The sequence below is a fragment of the Bombina bombina genome, chromosome 6, assembly GCF_027579735.1.
Source record: "Bombina bombina isolate aBomBom1 chromosome 6, aBomBom1.pri, whole genome shotgun sequence".
Taxonomy (NCBI): domain Eukaryota; kingdom Metazoa; phylum Chordata; class Amphibia; order Anura; family Bombinatoridae; genus Bombina; species Bombina bombina.
Window position 1 is genome coordinate 161,525,381 of NC_069504.1, and position 21,770 is coordinate 161,547,150.

Below are 21,770 nucleotides of genomic sequence, written 5' to 3' on the forward strand. Positions count from 1 at the left end.
GGGGCATTCCAGACATGGATCTGATGGCCTCTCGTCAGAACTTCAAGGTTCCTTGCTACGGGTCCAGATCCAGGGATCCCAAGGCGACTCTAGTAGATGCACTAGTAGCACCTTGGACCTTCAACCTAGCTTATGTATTCCCGCCGTTTCCTCTCATCCCCAGGCTGGTAGCCAGGATCAATCAGGAGGGGGCGTAGGTGATCTTGATAGCTCCTGCGTAACCACGCAGGACTTGGTAGGCAGATCTGGTGAATATGTCATCGGCTTCACCATGGAAGCTACCTTTGAGACGAGACCTTCTTGTTCAAGGTCCGTTCGAACATCCGAATCTGGTCCTACTCCAGCTGACTGCTTGGAGATTGAACGCTTGATCTTATCAAAGCGAGGGTTCTCTGATTCTGTTATTGATACTCTTGTTCAGGCCAGAAAGCCTGTAACTAGAAAAATTTACCACAAAATATGGAAAAAATATATCTGTTGGTGTGAATCTAAAGGATTCCCTTGGGACAAGGTAAAGATTCCTAGGATTCTATCCTTTCTTCAAGAAGGATTGGAGAAAGGATTATCTGCAAGTTCCTTGAAGGGACAGATTTCTGCCTTGTCTGTGTTACTTCACAAAGAGCTGGCAGCTGTGCCAGATGTTCAAGCCTTTGTTCAGGCTCTGGTTAGAATCAAGCCTGTTTACAAACCTTTGACTCCTCCTTGGAGTCTCAACTTAGTTCTTTCAGTTCTTCAGGGGGTTCCGTTTGAACCCTTACATTCCGTTGATATTAAGTTATTATCTTGGAAAGTTTTGTTTTTGGCTGCAATTTCTTCCGCTAGAAGAGTTTCAGAATTATCTGCTCTGCAGTGTTCTCCTCCTTATCTGGTGTTCCATGCAGATAAGGTGGTTTTACGTACTAAACCTGGTTTTCTTCCAAAAGTTGTTTCTAACAAAAACATTAACCAGGAGATAGTCGTGCCTTCTTTGGGTCCGAAACCAGTTTCGAAGAAGGAACGTTTGTTGCACAATTTGGATGTTGTTCGCGCTCTAAAATTCTATTTAGATGCTACAAAGGATTTTAGACAAACATCTTCCTTGTTTGTTGTTTATTCTGGTAACAGGAGAGGTCAAAAAGCAACTTCTACCTCTCTCTCTTTTTGGATTAAAAGCATCATCAGATTGGCTTACGAGACTGCCGGACGGCAGCCTCCTGAAAGAATCACAGCTCATTCCACTAGGGCTGTGGCTTCCACATGGGCCTTCAAGAACGAGGCTTCTGTTGATCAGATATGAAGGGCAGCGACTTGGTCTTCACTGCACACTTTTACCAAATTTTACAAGTTTGATACTTTTGCTTCTTCTGAGGCTATTTTTTGGGAGAAAGGTTTTGCAAGCCGTGGTGCCTTCCATTTAGGTGACCTGATTTGCTCCCTCCCTTCATCCGTGTCCTAAAGCTTTGGTATTGGTTCCCACAAGTAAGGATGACGCCGTGGACCGGACACACCTATGTTGGAGAAAACAGAATTTATGTTTACCTGATAAATTACTTTCTCCAACGGTGTGTCCGGTCCACGGCCCGCCCTGGTTTTTTAATCAGGTCTGATGATTTATTTTCTTTAACTACAGTCACCACGGTATCATATGGTTTCTCCTATGCAAATATTCCTCCTTAACGTCGGTCGAATGACTGGGGTAGGCGGAGCCTAGGAGGGATCATGTGACCAGCTTTGCTGGGCTCTTTGCCATTTCCTGTTGGGGAAGAGAATATCCCACAAGTAAGGATGACGCCGTGGACCGGACACACCGTTGGAGAAAGTAATTTATCAGGTAAACATAAATTCTGTTTTTTGACTTTTCTGAGCCTGTCAAGTCCTTCTTTTGACCCATTTTGCCAAAGGAAAGGAAGTTGCCTAATAATTATGCACACCTGATATAGGGTGTTGATGTCATTAGACCACACCCCTTCTCATTACAGAGATGCACATCACCTAATATGCTTAATTGGTAGTAGGCTTTGGAGCCTATACAGCTTGGAGTAAGACAACATGCATAAAGAGGATGATGTGGTCAAAATACTCATTTGCCTAATAATTCTGCACTCCCTGTATATATATATATATATATATATATATATGTGTGTATATGTATGTGTGTGTATATGTGTATATATTTATATATATATATATATATATATATATATATATATATATATATATATATATATATAAATAAATAGAACATATTCTTCTATTTGAAGAACATTGTAAAGTGAAATATTCATATTTTCATGTTGGGTTAGCGCACATGAGAATATACGACCGGGTTTGCGCGTGAGTTTGGGGTTTTTTCCACTTTTTTTTCTCCATTGACTACTATAGGGGAATACGTGAATGCACACGCAATATTCTAAGTTCTGCTTTTTGCGCTTGTCAGGTTAACATGGGAGCGAAAACAGTTTTCTTTAAACTCATGATACAAGTGCAAAAAGCTTACTTCTAGTACAGTTAATGCTCATGCGGGAGTGTTAAATATCGCTCTACTTGTAATCTGACCTACTGTGCTTTCTATCACTTTAAACAGGCCTTGAATAGTTCAACATCTCTATAGTTCAACTGCTTTTATTTTCTATTAAGCATCTGCCAGCATCTTTTTATGCAATGTGTGGATACAGATTAATAAGTACTAGAACAAGGTGTATATTTTATAGAACTCAGAAAGAAAAAAAATCTTCGCAAATCTTTCACTTTCGTTTCATTTTGAATGTGTATAAATTTACAATTTTAAATGTATTTCCTGGCAGGTGTGGGATGGTACCAAATGTGCATCACCAACTTGGAAAGTCTGTGTAGAACATGATGCCCTTGAAGGAGACAGAACTCTTATCCATAAACTAGAGAATTTGACAATTGATATTCTGGTTTATGACAATCATGTGGAAACAGCAAAACTCCTCAAGGTAAATTTGCTAACGTTATCAATGTTCTCTGGATTTATATTTTTTTCAGTACTTTTACGGTAAAATATGTAAAACTAGTCCTAAGGCCAATTTTTTGCAGTACAGCGGTTCCACCCCTTGCTCTCTCTCTATCCCCCCTCTCTTCTGCTCTCTCTCTCCCCCCCTCTCTTTTCCTCCCTCTCTTTTGCGCTCTCTCTCCCCCTCTCTTTTGCTCTCTCCCCCTCTCTTTTGCTCTCTCCCCCTCTCTTTTGCTCTCTCCCCCTCTCTTTTGCTCTCTCTCTCTCCCCCCCTCTCTTTTGCTCTTTCTCTCCCCCCCTCTCTTTTGCTCTCACTCTCCCCTATTTTGCTCTCACTCTTTCTCTCCCTCTCTTTCACCCCCTCTCTTTTGCTCTCTCTCTCCCCTTCTCTTTTGCTTTTGCTCTCCCCCTTCTCTTTTGCTCTCTCCCCCCTTCTCTTTTGCTCTCTCCCCCCTTCTCTTTTGCTCTCTCCCCCTTCTCTTTTGCTCTCTCTCTCCCCCTCTCTTTTGGTCTCTCTCTCTCCCCCCTCTCTTTTGCTCTCTCTCTCTCCCCCCTCTCTTTTGCTCTCTCTCTCTCCCCCCTCTCTTTTGCTCTCTCTCTCCCCCCTCTCTTTTGCTCTCTCTCTCTCTCTCCCCCCTCTCTTTTGCTCTCTCTCTCTCTCCCCCCTCTCTTTTGCTCTCTCTCTCTCCCCCCTCTCTTTTGCTCTCTCTCTCTCCCCCCTCTCTTTTGCTCTCTCTCCCCCTCTTTTTTGCTCTCTCTCCCCCCTCTCTTTTGCTCTCTCTCTCCCTTCTCTTTTGCTCTCTCTCTCCCTTCTCTTTTGCTCTCTCTCTCCCTTCTCTTTTGCTCTCTCTCCCCCTTCTCTTTTGCTCTCTCTCCCCTTCTCTTTTGCTCTCTCTCCCCCTTCTCTTTTGCTCTCTCTCTCCCCCTCTCTTTTGCTCTCTCTCTCCCCCTCTCTTTTGGTCTCTCTCTCCCCCTCTCTTATGCTCTCTCTCTCCCCCTCTCTTTTGCTCTCTCTCTCCCCCCTCTCTTTTGCTCTCTCTCTCCCCCCTCTCTTTTGCTCTCTCTCTCTCCCCCCTCTCTTTTGCTCTCTCTCTCTCTCCCCCCTCTCTCTCTCGCTCTCTCTCTCTCCCCCCTCTCTTTTGCTCTCTCTCTCTCCCCCCCTCTCTTTTGCTCTCTCTCTCCCTTCTCTTTTGCTCTCTCTCTCCCTTCTCTTTTGCTCTCTCTCTCCCTTCTCTTTTGCTCTCTCTCTCCCTTCTCTTTTGCTCTCTCTCTCCCTTCTCTTTTGCTCTCTCTCCCCCTTCTCTTTTGCTCTCTCTATCCCCCCTCTTTTGCTTTCTCTATCCCCCCTCTTTTGCTTTCTCTATCCCCCCTCTTTTGCACTCTCACCCCACTTTTTCCTCTATCTCCCCCCTCTCTTTTGCTCTCTCTATCCCCCCTCTTTTGCTCTCTCTATCCCCCCTCTTTTGCTCTCTATCCCCCCTCTTTTGCTCTCTCTCCCCTTTCTTTTGCTCTCTCTCCCCTTTCTTTTGCTCTCTCTCCCCTTTCTTTTGCTCTCTTACCCCTCCTCTCTTTTGCTGTCTCTCTCCCCTCTCTTATGCTCTCTCTCCCCCTTCTCTTATGCTCTCTCTCCCCCTTCTCTTATGCTCTCTCTCCCCTCTCTTTTGCTCTTTCTCTCCCCTCTCTTATGCTCTCTTTCTCCCCTCTCTTTTGCTGTCTCTCTCCCCCTCTCTTTTGCTCTTTCTCCCCCCTCTCTTATGCTCTCTCTCTGCCCCCTCTCTTATGCTCTCTCTCCCCTCTCTTTTGCTCTCTCTCTCTGCCCTCTTTTGTGCTCTCTGCCCTATATTGCACTCTCCCCCTCTCTTTTGCTGTCTCTCTCCACTTTCTCTCCCCTCTCTTTTGCTGTCTCTCTCCCTCTCTTTTGCTCTCTCTATCTCCCCTCTTTTGATCTCTCCCCCCCTCTCTTTTACTGTCTCTCTCTGTCTCTTTTGCTCTCTCTCTATCCCCCCCTCTTTGGAGCTCTTTTGAGCTCTCGTCACGGCTCCGCCCATGTCACGCTTGTGTCACGCCCACGTCACGTCCGGCTCGTTACTCACACTGCAGTGTTGAAGGCCAGGTGTGTTTGTCCTTGCGCGCAGCGTCTACTGTGCATGACAGCTTCAGACAAACACACTTGGCCTTTTATTATATAGGATAAGATGCTTTTAACCCAATAATGACCTTTTAAAATATTTTACTGGACTATTTTGTTGACTGTTTTTTGTTTTAATATTGTTTAATTTATTGTGCTTGGAATATTTTCTAAAGCTTTACATTTCAATCTAAACCTTACTAATGTATATACAAAACTATTGGTACAAACAAGGAATATAAAAAACAAAACAGAAAAAAAACGATGAGAATGGAAAAATAAAATTCAAATATTTCTCAAGATAAGTATGATCTGAACACAGGCTTCTGATCCTAATTACAACCTTTTAAATATACTGATGTAAATAAGTTGACAGATGAGCTGGGTAAGAAGCACAACTTCTTGTAGATCCTATGGAGCAGGTTCTTCCAACGCGTCACTTAAAACCCACAAACACTAGTGAATCTAGAAGGGAACAGTCAAAACCCTGTTGAATCATGGACGTTAAACAAAGCTTTTCAAATTAAGTTAAAGGGACATAAAACCCAAATTTTCTTCTTAAACGGGAAGAGTCCACAGCTGCATTCATTACTTTTGGGAAATACAGAACCTGGCCACCAGGAGGAGGCAAAGACACCCCAACCAAAGGCTTAAATACCTCCCCCACTTCCCTCATCCCCCAGTCATTCTTTGCCTTTCGTCACAGGAGGTTGGCAGAGAAGTGTCAGAAGTTTGAGAGAGTCTCTTATAGAGGGTAGTACTCTTTGCAATGGGACTGGAGTTTTAAGTAATCGTATCAGCCTCTCAGTGAGAGGCTGATACGCAGGGAGAGTTTTCCTGGGAACCCAACCCGACTCATATTAACAGCTCCTTGGTAATCAGCGTTGATGAGTTTCGCTGCCTACCTTTATTTACTCAAGTCCATGTCAGAAGCGAGGTTACTATCTATCACACTTGAAGGGCTGTGTTCCTGTTCCACTGCGTAGATTTCGGTAAGATCGTTTCTTTTTACTTCAATATGTGAACGAAACAAGGTAGGGTCCCAGTGGGACTCATTTTATCTTAATAAGGAATCATTGGTTAATATCTCCTGAGGGGGGTTATTGAATAGGGGGAGACTTTAATCATGTTTGTTATATGGTTTTATCTGCAAATGTGTAGCAATACCTAGGCTCACAGCCTTTATGGAACATAACAGCCTTTTCTCCTGTTAAGTGTAGTCAGTCCACGGGTCATCCATTAATTATGGGATTATAACTCCTCCCTAACAGGAAGTGCAAGAGGATCACCCAAGCAGAGCTGCTATATAGCTCCTCCCCTCTACGTCATACCCAGTCATTCTCTTGCACCTAACTAATAGATAGGACGTGTGAGAGGACTGTGGTTGTTAAACTTAGTTTTTATTTCTTCAATCAAAAGTTTGTTATTTTAAACGGCACCGGAGTGTGTTGTTTTTTCTCAGGCAGCATTAGAAGAAGAATCTACCTGAGTTTGTGTATGATCTTAGCGGACGTAACTAAGATCCATTTGCTGTTCTCGGCCATTCTGAGGAGCGAGGTAACTTCAGAACAGGGGACAGCGGGCAGGGTTCACCTGCAAGGAGGTATGTTGCAGTATATTATTTTCTAAGGAATGGAATTGACTGAGAAAATACTGCTAATACCGATGTAATGTAAGTGCAGCCTTAAATGCAGTAGTAGCAACTGGTATCAGGCTGATATGTATGTATGTTTACACTGAAGTATTTCTGGGGAATGGCACTTCACTAAGAAAATACTGTATACATATAACTTATAGCCTATTCTGCAGTGAAAGCGGCTAGCAGCAGGCTTTTTAATAACATTTCATAATTTTATATTTAAAACGTTTACTGGCATGTTAATCGTTTTTTTCTCTGAGGTACTTGGTGAAATTTTTTTATGGGCATTATTTTTCCACATGGCTGTCGTTTGTTATGAATTAAATCAGTTTACTGAGCTTCCCCACTGTTGTATTATGAGTGGGAGGGGCCTATTTTTGGCGCTTTATTGCGCAGTAGAAATTCAGTCACAGTCTTCCTTTTTCTCCCTGCATGATCCAGGACGTCTCTACATAGCTCAGGGGTCTCCAAAACTAGTTTTGAGGGAGGTAATCACTCACAGCAGACCTGTGAGACTGTGCTTTGACTGTGATAAAAACGTTTATATTTTTAATTGTTAAACGTTTTTTGGTATTAAGGAGTTAATCATCCATTTGCTAGTGGGTGCAATCCTTTGCTAACTTAATGCATTTACTGTGAAAATTTGGTTGCTATAACTAATCCGGTTCATTGTTATTTCAACTGTGACAGTTTTGTGTGCTTCTTAAAGGCACAGTAACGTTTTTTGTATTGCTTGTAAATTTATTTGAAAAGTATTTTCCAAGCTTGCTAGTCTAATTGCTAGTTTGTTTAAACATGTCTGACACAGAGGAATCTCTTTGTGCAATATGTTCAAAGGCCAATGTGGAGCCCAATAGAAATTTGTGTACTAATTGCATTGATGCTACTTTAAGTAAAAGCCAATCTGTACATGTCAAGAAAATTTCACCAGACAACGAGGGGGAAGTTATGCCGACTAACTCTCCTCACGTGTCAGTACCTGCATCTCCCGCTCAGGAGGTGCGTGATATTGTGGCGCCAAGTACATCAGGGCGGCCCTTACAAATCACTTTGCAAGACATGGCTAATGTTATGACTGAAGTTTTATCTAAATTGCCAGAACTTAGAGGTAAACGCGACCACTCTGGGGTGAGAACAGAGTACGCTGATAATGTTAGAGCCATGTCTGATACTGCGTCACAATTGGCAGAACATGAAGACGGAGAGCTTCATTCTGTGGGTGACGGATCTGATCCAAATAAACTGGACTCAGACATTTCAAATTTTAAATTTAAGCTTGAGAACCTCCGTGTATTATTAGGGGAGGTATTAGCGGCTCTGAATGATTGTAACACGGTTGCAATCCCAGAGAAATTATGTAGGCTGGATAGATACTATGCGGTACCGGTGTGTACTGACGTTTTTCCTATACCTAAGAGGCTTACAGAGATTATTACCAAGGAGTGGGATAGGCCCGGTGTACCCTTTTCCCCCCCTCCTATATTTAGAAAAATGTTTCCAATAGACGCCACCACACGGGACTTATGGCAGACGGTCCCTAAGGTGGAGGGAGCAGTTTCTACTCTGGCTAAGCGCACCACTATCCCGGTGGAGGATAGCTGTGCTTTTTCAGATCCAATGGATAAAAAGTTAGAGGGTTACCTTAAGAAAATGTTTACTCAACAAGGTTTTATATTACAACCCCTCACATGCATTGCGCCTGTCACGGCTGCGGCGGCATTCTGGTTTGAGTCTCTAGAAGAGACCATTAGCTCAGTTCCATTGGATGAAATTATAGACAAGCTTAGAGTCCTTAAGCTAGCTAATTCATTTATTTCTGATGCCGTAGTACACTTAACTAAGCTTACGGCTAAGAACTCCGGATTCGCCATTCAGGCGCGCAGAGCGCTGTGGCTTAAATCCTGGTCAGCCGATGTGACTTCTAAATCTAAATTGCTTAACATACCTTTCAAAGGGCAGACATTATTCGGGCCCGGTTTGAATGAAATTATCGCTGACATTACTGGAGGTAAGGGCCATGCCCTGCCTCAAGACAGAGCCAAACCAAGGGCTAGACAGTCTAATTTTCGTGCCTTTCGTAACTTCAAGGCAGGAGCAGCATCAACTTCCTCCGCTCCAAAACAGGAAGGAACTGTTGCTCGCTACAGACAGGGCTGGAAACCTAACCAGACCTGGAACAAGGGCAAGCAGGCCAGAAAACCTGCTGCTGCCCCTAAGACAGCATGAAGTGAGGGCCCCCAATCCGGAAACGGATCTAGTGGGGGGCAGACTTTCTCTCTTCGCCCAGGCTTGGGCAAGAGATGTCCAGGATCCCTGGGCGTTAGAGATCATATCTCAGGGATATCTTCTGGACTTCAAAGCTTCTCCTCCAAAAGGGAGATTTCATCTTTCAAGGTTGTCAGCAAACCAGATAAAGAAAGAGGCGTTTCTACGCTGTGTACAAGATCTTTTACTAATGGGAGTGATCCACCCGGTTCCGCGGTCGGAACACGGACAAGGGTTTTACTCAAATCTGTTTGTGGTTCCCAAGAAAGAAGGAACCTTCAGACCAATCTTGGATTTAAAGATCCTAAACAAATTCCTAAGAGTTCCATCGTTCAAAATGGAAACTATTCGGACAATCTTACCCATGATCCAAAAGGGTCAGTACATGACCACAGTGGATTTAAAGGATGCCTACCTTCACATACCGATTCACAAAGATCATTACCGGTACCTAAGGTTTGCCTTCCTAGACAGGCATTACCAGTTTGTAGCTCTTCCCTTCGGGTTAGCTACTTCTCCAAGAATCTTTACAAAGGTTCTGGGTTCTCTTCTGGCGGTACTAAGACCGCGAGGAATATCGGTAGCTCCGTACCTAGACGACATTCTGATACAAGCGTCAAGTTTCCAAACTGCCAAGTCTCATACAGAGTTAGTACTGGCATTTCTAAGGTCACATGGGTGGAAGGTGAACGAAGAAAAGAGTTCTCTTTTGCCACTCACAAGAGTTCCCTTCTTAGGGACTCTTATAGATTCTGTAGAAATGAAAATTTACCTGACAGAGGACAGGTTAACAAAACTCCTAAATGCTTGCCGTGTCCTTCATTCCATTCCACACCCGTCAGTGGCTCAATGCATGGAGGTAATCGGCTTAATGGTAGCGGCAATGGACATAGTACCCTTTGCACGCCTGCATCTCATACCACTGCAATTGTGCATGCTAAGTCAGTGGAATGGGGATTACTCAGATTTGTCCCCTATGCTGAATCTGGATCAAGAGACCAGAAATTCTCTTCTATGGTGGCTCTCTCGGCCACATCTGTCCAAGGGGATGCCCTTCAGCAGACCAGATTGGACGATTGTAACAACAGACGCCAGCCTGCTAGGCTGGGGCGCTGTCTGGAATTCCCTGAAGACTCAGGGATCATGGACTCGGGAGGAGAGTCTCCTTCCCATAAACATTCTGGAATTAAGAGCAGTTTTCAATGCCCTTCTGGCTTGGCCTCAGTTAGCAACTCTGAGGTTCATCAGGTTTCAGTCGGACAACATCACGACTGTGGCTTACATCAACCATCAGGGAGGGACAAGGAGTTCCCTAGCGATGATGGAAGTCTCAAAGATAATTCACTGGGCAGAGTCTCACTCTTGCCACCTATCAGCGATCCACATCCCAGGCGTGGAGAACTGGGAGGCAGATTTTCTAAGTCGCCAGACTTTTCATCCGGGGGAGTGGGAACTTCATCCGGAGGTCTTTACCCAAATACTTCGGCGTTGGGGCAAACCAGATCTGGATCTCATGGCGTCTCGCCAGAACGCCAAGCTTCCTTGTTACGGGTCCAGGTCCAGGGACCCGGGAGCGGTTCTGATAGATGCTCTGACAGCACCTTGGGCCTTCAACATGGCTTATGTGTTTCCACCCTTCCCTATGCTTCCTCGATTGATTGCCAGGATCAAACAGGAGAGAGCATCGGTGATTCTAATAGCGCCTGCGTGGCCACGCAGGACCTGGTATGCAGATCTAGTGGACATGTCATCCTGTCCACCTTGGTCTCTGCCTCTGAGACAGGACCTTCTGATTCAGGGTCCTTTCAAACATCAAAATCTAATTTCTCTGAGGCTGACTGCATGGAGATTGAACGCTTGATTTTATCAAAGCGTGGATTTTCGGAGTCAGTAATTGATACCTTAATACAGGCGAGGAAACCTGTTACCAGGAAAATTTACCATAAAATATGGCGTAAATATTTGCATTGGTGCGAATCCAAGAGTTACTCATGGAGTAAGGTTAGGATTCCTAGGATATTGTCTTTTCTACAAGAAGGTTTAGAAAAGGGTTTATCTGCTAGTTCTTTAAAGGGACAGATCTCAGCTCTGTCCATCCTTTTGCACAAACGTCTGTCAGAAGTTCCAGACGTTCAGGCTTTTTGTCAGGCTTTGGCCAGGATTAAGCCTGTGTTTAAGACTGTTGCTCCACCGTGGAGCTTAAACATAGTTCTTAACGTTTTACAGGGTGTTCCGTTTGAACCCCTTCATTCCATTGATATCAAGCTGTTATCTTGGAAAGTTCTGTTTTTAATGGCTATTTCCTCGGCTCGAAGAGTCTCTGAGTTATCGGCCTTACATTGTGATTCTCCTTATCTGATTTTTCATTCAGACAAGGTAGTTCTGCGTACTAAACCTGGGTTCTTACCTAAGGTAGTCACTAACAGGAATATCAATCAAGAGATTGTTGTTCCATCATTGTGCCCTAACCCTTCTTCAAAGAAGGAACGACTTCTGCACAATCTGGACGTAGTCCGTGCCCTGAAATTTTATTTACAGGCAACTAAAGATTTTCGCCAAACTTCTTCCCTGTTTGTCGTTTATTCTGGACAGAGGAGAGGTCAAAAAGTTTCTGCTACCTCTCTCTCTTTCTGGCTTCGTAGCATAATACGTTTAGCCTATGAGACTGCTGGACAGCAGCCTCCTGAAAGAATTACAGCTCATTCTACTAGAGCTGTGGCTTCCACTTGGGCCTTTAAGAATGAGGCCTCTGTTGAACAGATTTGCAAGGCTGCAACTTGGTCTTCACTTCACACTTTTTTCAAATTTTACAAATTTGACACTTTTGCTTCTTCGGAGGCTGGTTTTGGGAGAAAGGTTCTTCAGGCAGTGGTTCCTTCCGTGTAAAGATCCTGCCTGTCCCTCCCGTCATCCGTGTACTTTTAGCTTTGGTATTGGTATCCCATAAGTAATGGATGACCCGTGGACTGACTACACTTAACAGGAGAAAACAAAATTTATGCTTGCCTGATAAATTCCTTTCTCCTGTAGTGTAGTCAGTCCACGGCCCGCCCTGTTTTTTATGGCAGGTCTAAATTTTAAATTAAACTCCAGTCACCACTGCACCCTATAGTTTCTCCTTTCTCGTTTGGTTTCGGTCGAATGACTGGGTATGACATAGAGGGGAGGAGCTATATAGCAGCTCTGCTTGGGTGATCCTCTTGCACTTCCTGTTATTGAGGAGTTATAATCCCATAAGTAATGGATGACCCGTGGACTGACTACACTACAGGAGAAAGGAATTTATCAGGTAAGCATAAATGTTGTTATTTTACTGATGCAATCTCTCGAGATTACGCGTCCTTTTCTGTGACTGGCACGGTGCACCTCGTGACGGGTGCGGTTGCGTTGTTTCTCACTACCGTATGCTGACTGTGTGTGACAGAGAGAGTCTAGATCGTGGGTTGTCTGGTTCACAGGAGGTGGTGAGTGCCCTAGCCATTCGGGGTGTTAAAAGGGTGCCAGTTAGTTTTTATCATTTTTGTAATCCCAAGATTATGGAGGATTCTGATATGTTGGACACGGATGGCTCCAATATGGAGAATGTGTCTTGTGATGAATATGAAATGGCCGGGGTTTTCAATGCCCATCAGTCATGTTCCGATTGCCGTTCTAGCGTACTCTTCCCCTGAATCAGGGAGCTTAGAATGCGTTGAGCCATCCACCTCCGAGGTTTCTATGTCCTGTGAGGTGCATGCCCCAGACCCTTTCTCGGCTACGCAAGCAGGTGTCCCTATGGCCTTTACTCCTCCGGAGGATGGCTTGTTTCCTCCAGAGGTTACAGCACGGTTCCGCATGGCCATTTCTATGGCACTGGCTCATTTATATTTTCCAAGTGAAATGTTTCTAAGATATCGCCTGTGTTCTGTTAACCAGGGCCCGTCGTGCGTGGGATTGCCTGATTCAGTTCGGCCTTCTGGGGAAGCGTTGGCCTCTGAGGCTTCAGTGGCCCCAACCTCGGGGCCAGGGTCTTTCATTGATCCGGTGAGAGATGATTTTGCCTTCCATTATGGGCTGTCACGTCTTTGTGTTCTTTTAAGGCATGTTTTGGCGATGTTGGAGGATCCCAGTCCTAGTGGACCAAGGGATCCGAGACCTTAGATGCTGGATGGCAAATTGGATATGATGTTTGGGGATGAAGCCAATCTCCTTAATGCCTCTGTTTTATTTTTTCTTTATATTTCAGTTCCAGTTCTGAGCTTGGGTGAATGGGGCCGCTGGTCCCGCTGGCATTCTCATTCACCTTGGGCGTTCACCCGATGGGTGCTGCCTTCATTTTATTTTGATCCGGATGGATGTCTTTAATTTGTTTTTTTCTAAGCTCATGTCTGTTTTAATAAATTTTTTTAGAACGTTCTTCTCTGGAACCGATACTTGCGATTTTGTGGTTGCGTGGGCACTACCTCTGGAATTTGCGCACTTTTTGAATAATAGAATTATGTTTTCTAGTTAATTTATCGATCCTAAGGGTCGAATTTTCTTAGACCTTGGGCAGTTCTGGAGTGTCCTTATACCAGGCAGGTACTGGTTGGATGCTTTTCGGCTGTTACCTGGGTTTATGTCACCCTCGTGGTGCTGATTAATCCGGTCGGATTCTGAATGTCACTTGGCCTATTGCTATGGGCTCCAGGCTCGGATCCTATTGAAGTATGAGGCCTACAGTTTAAATACAAACCCTCTGAATGGAGGGTTGTGAGTTTATATCTAAGGTTGGCTGTTTCGGGCTACTCACCTGGGATATGGATCTGTTTTTGCAGACGTCATCATGGTTCTTTCAGGTCCCTGGAGACTCAGAACCGTCATTTCCATTCCTTTGAAGTTGGGAGATGTGAGTGACCTATGTGGTCTGGTATTCCGACTGTTGAACGATTTGCGTCTTCATTCAAAGTTCTCCGGATCCTGACTTTTTAGCCCATTAAGCATTTTCTTGCGGTGGTTGAGTCTCGTTCCTTCACGCCTTGGGTAGATCATCTGGTCTGGAAGCGTGGGCATTGCATTCCTCCTCTGCTCAGAGCTGCGTTACTCTAAGATGTGGTGTACAGGGGTTCCCTGCCTTCTGTGGGGAGCTGCAAGGCTCCAGCTTTTACCCTGTAAAAAAAGGGGTTTTCTTTTGGAAGATCAATCCTACAAGGATCTCTGGCTGTTGTCTCTTCCATCTTATACCCTTGGTCTGACCATGATCTTGACGTTCGTGTGTTTCTACATCCTCGTTGCAACTCTAGCCTTGGGCTTAACAGTGAATAGTCAAGGTCGGTCTCAAGCGGTCGCCCTTCTGGGGTCAGGTAGTTGTTCAGTTAGGGACTTCTTGGAGGGTACCTTACGTCTAACTCTCTGGAATGGCGAGCAAGGTCAAGGGTTCTCATTCACTTTTGGGTGTTGGTTGATACCTTGCCAGTGTGTGTAACACGTGGTATTGCTTGTCTACAATATTTTCCTTGCGATCCAAGTGCACAGAGTGCCGGATCTTAAACTGTTCAGGAGCTACTTCAGACTCCTTTGTTTGAGGCTGTTGCTAGATCGCCAAGTTTCCTTGGAAGCTGTAGGTCGAGAGTTCTTCTCCAGCTATGGTTATGTACTCTTCATCATGCAAGTCCTATAATTATCCTTGCCTAACGCAGCTTTATATGGTGACCTGTGGGTCCTGTTTTTCCTGCCTTGTAAGGGTCTTCTCTCTTCTTGCGTTTTCAGAATCCTGTAAAGAGGGATGCAATGTAGTGACTGGTTCCTCTGTTCCTGCAGCGGGAGGTTGAGGGTTTGATCCCTGCTGGGGCTCCTGCTGAATGTTGTATTCTGATATATAGATGTTGGGGGTCTGAGGGCCCTTTTCCCTTGGGAATTGTTTTTTTTGGGGGGAAGACAGCAGTGTAGGGGGTCTCATACCCGTGCACAATGCCTATCTGAATCACAGTAAAATGCCGTTTGTAGTAGTGGTCAGAGGTCTATCCGGGGGCTTTTTTCCTTGCTAACCCTTCCTTTCTCTTCCAGAGGTCTGGGACTCTTGTCTTCGGTCTTTAACTAGCCTTGAACTGCGACCATTACCCTGGAGGGAAGCTTGGGGATCGGTTACCTATGTAGTGTTGACCATTTTTCTTCCAGATTCGGTCCTCCCCTTTGGTGGGAGGACTTTTTGATGTCCTTCCCTTTTCTACTCGCATCTGGTACTGGGAGGGGAAGCTCATGGAGCCCGGTCTTCAGAGGGCTGTGAGCTTTTGGAAGGTTAACAGTTTGAAACCAGCTACAGCTACTTGCACTTTGAAGGTGTTCTAGCAGGCTTACAACGCCTTTCGGTGGTTTGGGTTTTGCGATGGGTGAGTCAGCTTCCTACCTAGAAGCTGGTCAGTTCCTGTTAAGACGGTTTGGTGTTCTCTTGGAGAGCTCCTTCCTTGCTGCTGTAATAGTTATATTTTTGCAGCTGTCTCTGCTGGCCTAGCCTGCAGGCTTCAATTTGATACGAGGCAACAGGGAACTCTTGTTTTTCTAGAGTACCTTAGGTTATGTCACTAGATCAGGGATGTCAGTGTTCCTCGAGTCCTTTTTGGGACGTGTTTCCCTGTGTATGGATCTCTTTTTATCGGTCCTTGTGTTTCTAGGGAGTTCGTCTCCCTGGGCGCTACTATCGTAAGACAACCTTGGGTTGTTCTATGTTTGTTGAGCCGTGTAGAATGATCCTTTGGATTTTTCCTGGGAATCTGTTCTCCTTTTTGGGGGCAGATAGCGGTCCTCGTCTTTCGGCCGGGTACCTTCATGCGAGTCATGACCCGCAGAGCTGATTCCTCGGAGGCTGTTTGGGCTTGACCGTCTCTGAGACTGAGTGGTCTCTAGTTCGGCTTTGCTGGTGGTGTAAGTAATGTGCAGTTACCTGGGCTTCGGGTTTTCACCCGTGTCGTCTATATTTTTAGGTAATTCAGGCTGTGGTGCCATTCGAAGGGGCCGCATTTTGTACCCACCTTTTGCTTGAATTCAGTGTTCTGTAGCTTGGGTATTGTTTTCCCAAAAGTAATGAATGCAGCTGTGGACTCTTCTCGTTTAAGAAGAAAAACAAATTATGCTTACCTAATAATTTTCTTTTCTTCTGACGGGGAGAGTCCACAGCTCCTGCCTGTGTTTTTATCTATGAGGCGGCAATAATTTTTTGTTCTTCTGGCACCTTTTTTTACCCTGATATTTCTCCTACTGTTCCTTGTTCCCTTGGCAGAATGACTGGGGGGTGAGGGAAGTGGGGTAGGTATTTAAGCCTTTGACTGGGGTGTCTTTGCCTCCTCCTGGTGGCCAGGTTCTGGATTTCTCAAAAGTAATGAATGCAGCTTTGTACTCTTCTCGTCAGAAGAAAAGAGAATTATCGGGTAAGCATAATTTGTTTTTTTCTTTAATGATTCAGATTATGGCTGCAACTAACGATTATTTTCATAATCGATTAATCGGGCTATTATTTTTTCGATTAATCGACTAATCGGATAACAAATAAATAATTGTTTCCTAGATTTAAAATTAAAATCCATATACTGAGTGTTATAAAAATAAACTTCAGACTAAAACTTTACATTAACACAACTGTTGGTCCAAATTTTTTAACATCAGAACAAATTTATATAATTAATCAAAACAAAACCACAAACTGTTTGAAAAGAGGTAGAACTAGTAAGAGGTAGACTATCACTGTTTAGAACATTGTTATTCACTCATTCAGAAACATTGCGTTGAAATGCAAAAATGTCAACATGTCCTCATGCTCCTGGCTGAGGCTGGCTCTCTTTTTTGCAAGGTATTTTATCTGCAGCAGAGAAGTGGCGCTCAGATGGTGTTGAGGTGCCTGAGATGCATAAGTAGGGTTTTGCCAATTTCACCAAGGTTGGTAATTTATTTTTGTTAGCTCTCCACCAATTCAAGGGGCCTCTTAACAAAATAAGCCTGGTCTTCATTCTGACATAAAAATCTCTTGAATATCTATATGCAATGGTAAACAACCAGCTATAAGGTTAGGGGGAAAAAATATTTAGTTCACTCTTAAAATAACAGATATATACTTATAGAGGTTGAATTTGGTACATATTCCAATTAATAAAAAATGTAAAAAAGGCAAAAGGATTAAAGACTATATATCAGTAACAGGACAAAGCCTTACACATTTATCTATAGAGTACATATAATCAGCAATAGCAAGTGATCCGCTAAAAATTGTCCAAACAGTTATTAGTGACATTAATTCATAAAACAAATGCCATCAATCTCGGGCTAGGTGTACATAAAAAGCTGGGCACTATATCATGCAAAGCAGAGTCCCAAATCACCTGATTTAAAGGGACAGTCTAGGCCAAAATAAACTTTCATGATTCAGATAGAGCATGAAATTTTAAACAATTTTCCTATTTACTTTTATCACCAATTTTGCTTTGTTCTCTTGGTATTCTTAGTTGAAAGCTTAACCTAGGAGGTTCATATGCTAATTTCTTAGACCTTGAAGCCCACCTCTTTTCAGATTGCATTTTAACAATTTTTTACCACTAGAGGGTGTTAGTTCACGTATTTCATATAGATAACACTGTGCTCGTGCACGTGACGTTTTCTGGGAGCAGGCACTGATTGGCTAGACTGCAAGTCTGTCAAAAGAACTGAAAAAAGGGGCAGTTTGCAGAGGCTTAGATACAAGATAATCACAGAGGTTAAAAGTATATTATTATAACTGTGTTGGTTATGCAAAACTGGGAAATGGGTAATAAAGGGATTATCTATCTTTTAAAACAATAAAAATTATGGTGTAGACTGTCCCTTTAATATAAACAATACAAATTTTGACTGGGTTGCACATAAGACAGGAGTAGTTGTAAACTTAAAAAGAAAGAAACTTAAAAAGAAACTTATACTGTCCTGAAAAAGTGAAAAGTAAAATTTCTGTAGACGTCCTTTAGGCTAAGGACATAACCATAAAACACCATACCATGTGCAGGAGCTCATCGGTGTGAAGCAGCTGGTGCTGTGCACAGACCAACTAATTGCAAACCAACTAATCGATTATGAGATTCGTTGACAACTATTTTCAATATCGATTAGTTGTTGCATCTCTAATTCAGATAGAGCATACAATTTCAAACAACTTTCCAATTAACTTCTATTATTTAATTTGCTTCCTTCTCTTGTTATCCTTTGCTGAAGGGTTTATCTAGGCAAGCTCAGGAGCAGCAGAGCACCTAGGTCCTAGCTGTTGATTGGTGGATGCATATACATATATTGATTGTGATTGGCTCACCCATGTGTTCAGTTAGAAACCATTAGTGCATTGCTGCTCCTTCAACAAATGATGCCAAGAGAATGAAACAGATTAGATAATAGAAGTAAATTAGAAAGTTGTTTAAAATGGTATTCTCTGTCTGAATCATGAAGAAAAAAAAAAATTGGGTTTCATGTCAAATTACACACAGTAGAGAAACAGTCTTACAGCTGTTTCAAAAAATGTGTAGAAGAAAATAGCAAAACTTCATAATACATGTGAAATACTGGTAGAGGTAAAAGGAAAAAGTAATAGAGAGGATATAGTTGGAATAAAATAGAGATATGGGCGGCAGTGTTGTTGTTTTGAATAAGCCAGACTGAAGCTTTAAGGCAGCTTAATGATGTGGACACTTATGTTACCTGATAATCCAACTATGGTTTATTAAGAAACAATTAAATGATCATGGTGTGGATGGTGTATTTCTTTCATATAGGTGGCGTTAGTCCACGATCCATTAAATATGGGATATACATTCTTACCGCTAGGAGGAGGCAAAGTTTCCCAAATGCAAAGAGCCCTATAAAACCACTCCCACCTCACACATACCTTAGTCTTTACTTTGCCTCTGTTGGAGGTGGTTGAAGCATGAAGATGTGCATGATTTTTCAGTGAAAAGGGCTTTTCAGTATATATTGAACCCCAGTTCCCCTCAGAGTACAGTGCTTGTCAGAGGGATGTATTTAGGGTATGGTTTGTGATATAATGGTCTCTCCTCATGGGAAATCATTCATAGGCCCTCTGTAAATTTGGTCGCAGGGACTCGTCTTCTGCCTCACTTTACAGATCTACTGTATACTTCAATTCCATTACTTCTGCTAATATGTTCCTGTACTGGTTTTGCTGTCTGCTACTTGCTTGATAGTGGGCGAGTGTCTATGGGTATGTTTTGTACTTTTTAATATAGACACTCAAAGCTTTGTTTATGGGCACTTTTTTAAAATGTTAAAAGTTTATATATGTACATGTGGCCCTTGGACAGGTACTCACGATTTCCCTTGCTTTTTGTTTGGGAGTAATTCTTGGCACACTTTAGTTTTCGCACGCCAGGTCCCAACACTTAAATACGTATCCTTATAATTAATGACAAATGAGACTAATCAATGTAAATCAATGAGGACTATTTGTAAAACATATAAAGTTTATTTGTAGCCAATAGCATCATCTATGATTTCGTTGTTAAACCGAAACGAAAGTAGCAATTTTTTTTTTTTTTTAAATACATTTTTATTGAAGTCATAAACAGATACAACATATAGGGTATGCCCCGAAACATTTACATATAAGTGTATACAGAGAATTATTAGAAAAGCGTTGCAAAAAAAAGAAACCAAGTAGAAAAGACATTATGTATCCATAAATCTCCAGCGTTATTATAAAATTTGGGCTATCAGTATAGAGACTTCAGTTTTATAATATGATATCATAAGAATAACATAGACAAAAATGGTCCTCTCTGTGCCGAATAAAAAAATAAATTAGGATATCTATTCAGGTAATATTAGGGCCAGGGGGGAGTTAGCTTTATGGTTTTATGGGGAGGGGGGAATGCAGCGGGCGAGAGCCGCTCGAAAAAGAGTAGGGGGGAAAAGTGGGGGGGCGGAGTCAGTCAGCAAATCAATTTAGTATAAACAATTGGGTCTCTGAGCTTTCGAATATACTACTAGCAGAGTTATACTCTATTTAACAGATTCTCATACTTAAGAACATAAGTAAAACAGACAATTCAACGTACAACGTGTTAAATTGAAAAAGGAATATGCTGCCTAGCTATAGGGGTATAATTACATTATGAGCTATGTGCGTAATGGAAGAGATTGATGCCGCTATATACAATAATATAACACTAAGCAGTACATCTCCAGTGAGAATGGGGAAACATAAAACCTAACAATGATAATGATAAATCCCTTAAGGTTGTAACATATTTGCAATACTCAGTATCTTGTAGATATAAACAAGTCCCTTATACTTGTCACTAATATCAAATTCTTGGGATCTAAAGAGAAAAAGTACCAACTCAGGGTTACTAATATGTGCACTGTCCTGGGTAGTGTAACTTGTAACTTCTAGTTGCCAGGACCATCTATAAGTTAATTCAAGGGGATTAGCCCCAGGAGTAGAGCACAAGGAGCCCAAAGTATATTATGGGGCAAGCATTAACTTCCTGAAAAGCTGTTAGGAGTCTACTTACACATAAAATCCAATGAAATTATTGTATATAGATAGCTATAACTTATTTTAATAAACAAAAAAGGAACATGTTATACTAACCCTCTGGGTCTTGTAGCTGGTGAAGGTAGGTGCGGGAATATTGTAGGTGATCATTCAATCCAATAGTAAGTAGCTACTAAAGTAGAGGCAATAGTTTCTCCTAAAGTGCAGCATATTTGGGCTTTTAAGGCTTAATATATAGAGCGGACAGTATGTACCCAAGGCCGTGCACCGAATACACTATCGTGGGATAGGTACATATATCTACTAGGTAATTATGAGGGGTACCTGCGATGCTATGTAGGGACTCTAGATAGAGTTGATAAATAGCATATGCTGATGTAAGGATCCATCTGTAGGTGGCTTAAGTGAACCTAATCTTAGAGTAACAAAGTGGTCCAGTTTGTTGCCCAAAGGTGGTCTTCTACTACTGTCTCACACTGGTCTGGTCTATTGCTCCTCCTTCACGCAGCGGGGATCAGATAAGTATCGGCTATATTTACATATTTACAGTTGCTCCAGTGACTCATCCTGGACTTTTCTCACTATAATACGTTCAACAATATGTACAACGATTAGTACAGCAACTCAGGAGTGCAGTGCTCGTGAAGACAGGGTCCTGCCAAATCTCCCCAATTCCAATAGTGAATATATATTCACTATTGGAATTGGGGAGATTTGGCAGGACCCTGTCTTCACGAGCACTGCACTCCTGAGTTGCTGTACTAATCGTTGTACATATTATTGGATGAAGTCTGCCTAGTACCTGCAATAGGAGTTGCTACAAAATGGAAAATAAAAGTACAGAAGGTATGAAAATGTTTGCTTATACAGAATTAGAAGCAGCAAGGATCACAGCCCTAGCTAAGGGCCCAAGAGATTTTCTTCATACAGCACCTGCGGAAAACCTAAGTAAAGTATTTGAACAAATGACCCATAAAAATACTAAGTGGAATCTACATGTAAGCACTCTCTCAGAATACTATAGGGTGAAAAGGATACCCAGAGGGCTCAGGATGAGCATTTGCCCTACACTCCTGAGAGATAAAAAGGACTATTGCGATAAGTTTGAATCCATTATCAATAAATGTTCCTATGACATTATGGTACTGACGGTGGAGTCGCTATTGGAGGAGATCGCAATCCAAGAAGCCAAGATTAAACAGAGCAGAGAGGATTTGCAGAAAACACTGTCGGCAGATGAGTGGGACAAACTAATCAGCGAAGTTAAACGTAAGACAGCAGAAATGGAGAAAATAATAAA

The 21,770-nt window shown here is 42.8% G+C and overlaps 1 protein-coding gene across 2 annotated transcripts in view; it reads left to right on the plus strand.

Moving 5' to 3' along the window:
* Nucleotides 1-21,770, plus strand: part of POT1 (protection of telomeres 1) — a 640,429-nt gene that overhangs the window by 171,023 nt on the left and 447,636 nt on the right. For both annotated transcript variants that reach the window (XM_053716650.1, XM_053716651.1), the window contains exon 10: nucleotides 2,784-2,939. In XM_053716650.1, coding sequence (XP_053572625.1) covers nucleotides 2,784-2,939 — 156 coding nt within the window. The remainder of the gene's footprint in view (nucleotides 1-2,783; nucleotides 2,940-21,770) is intronic.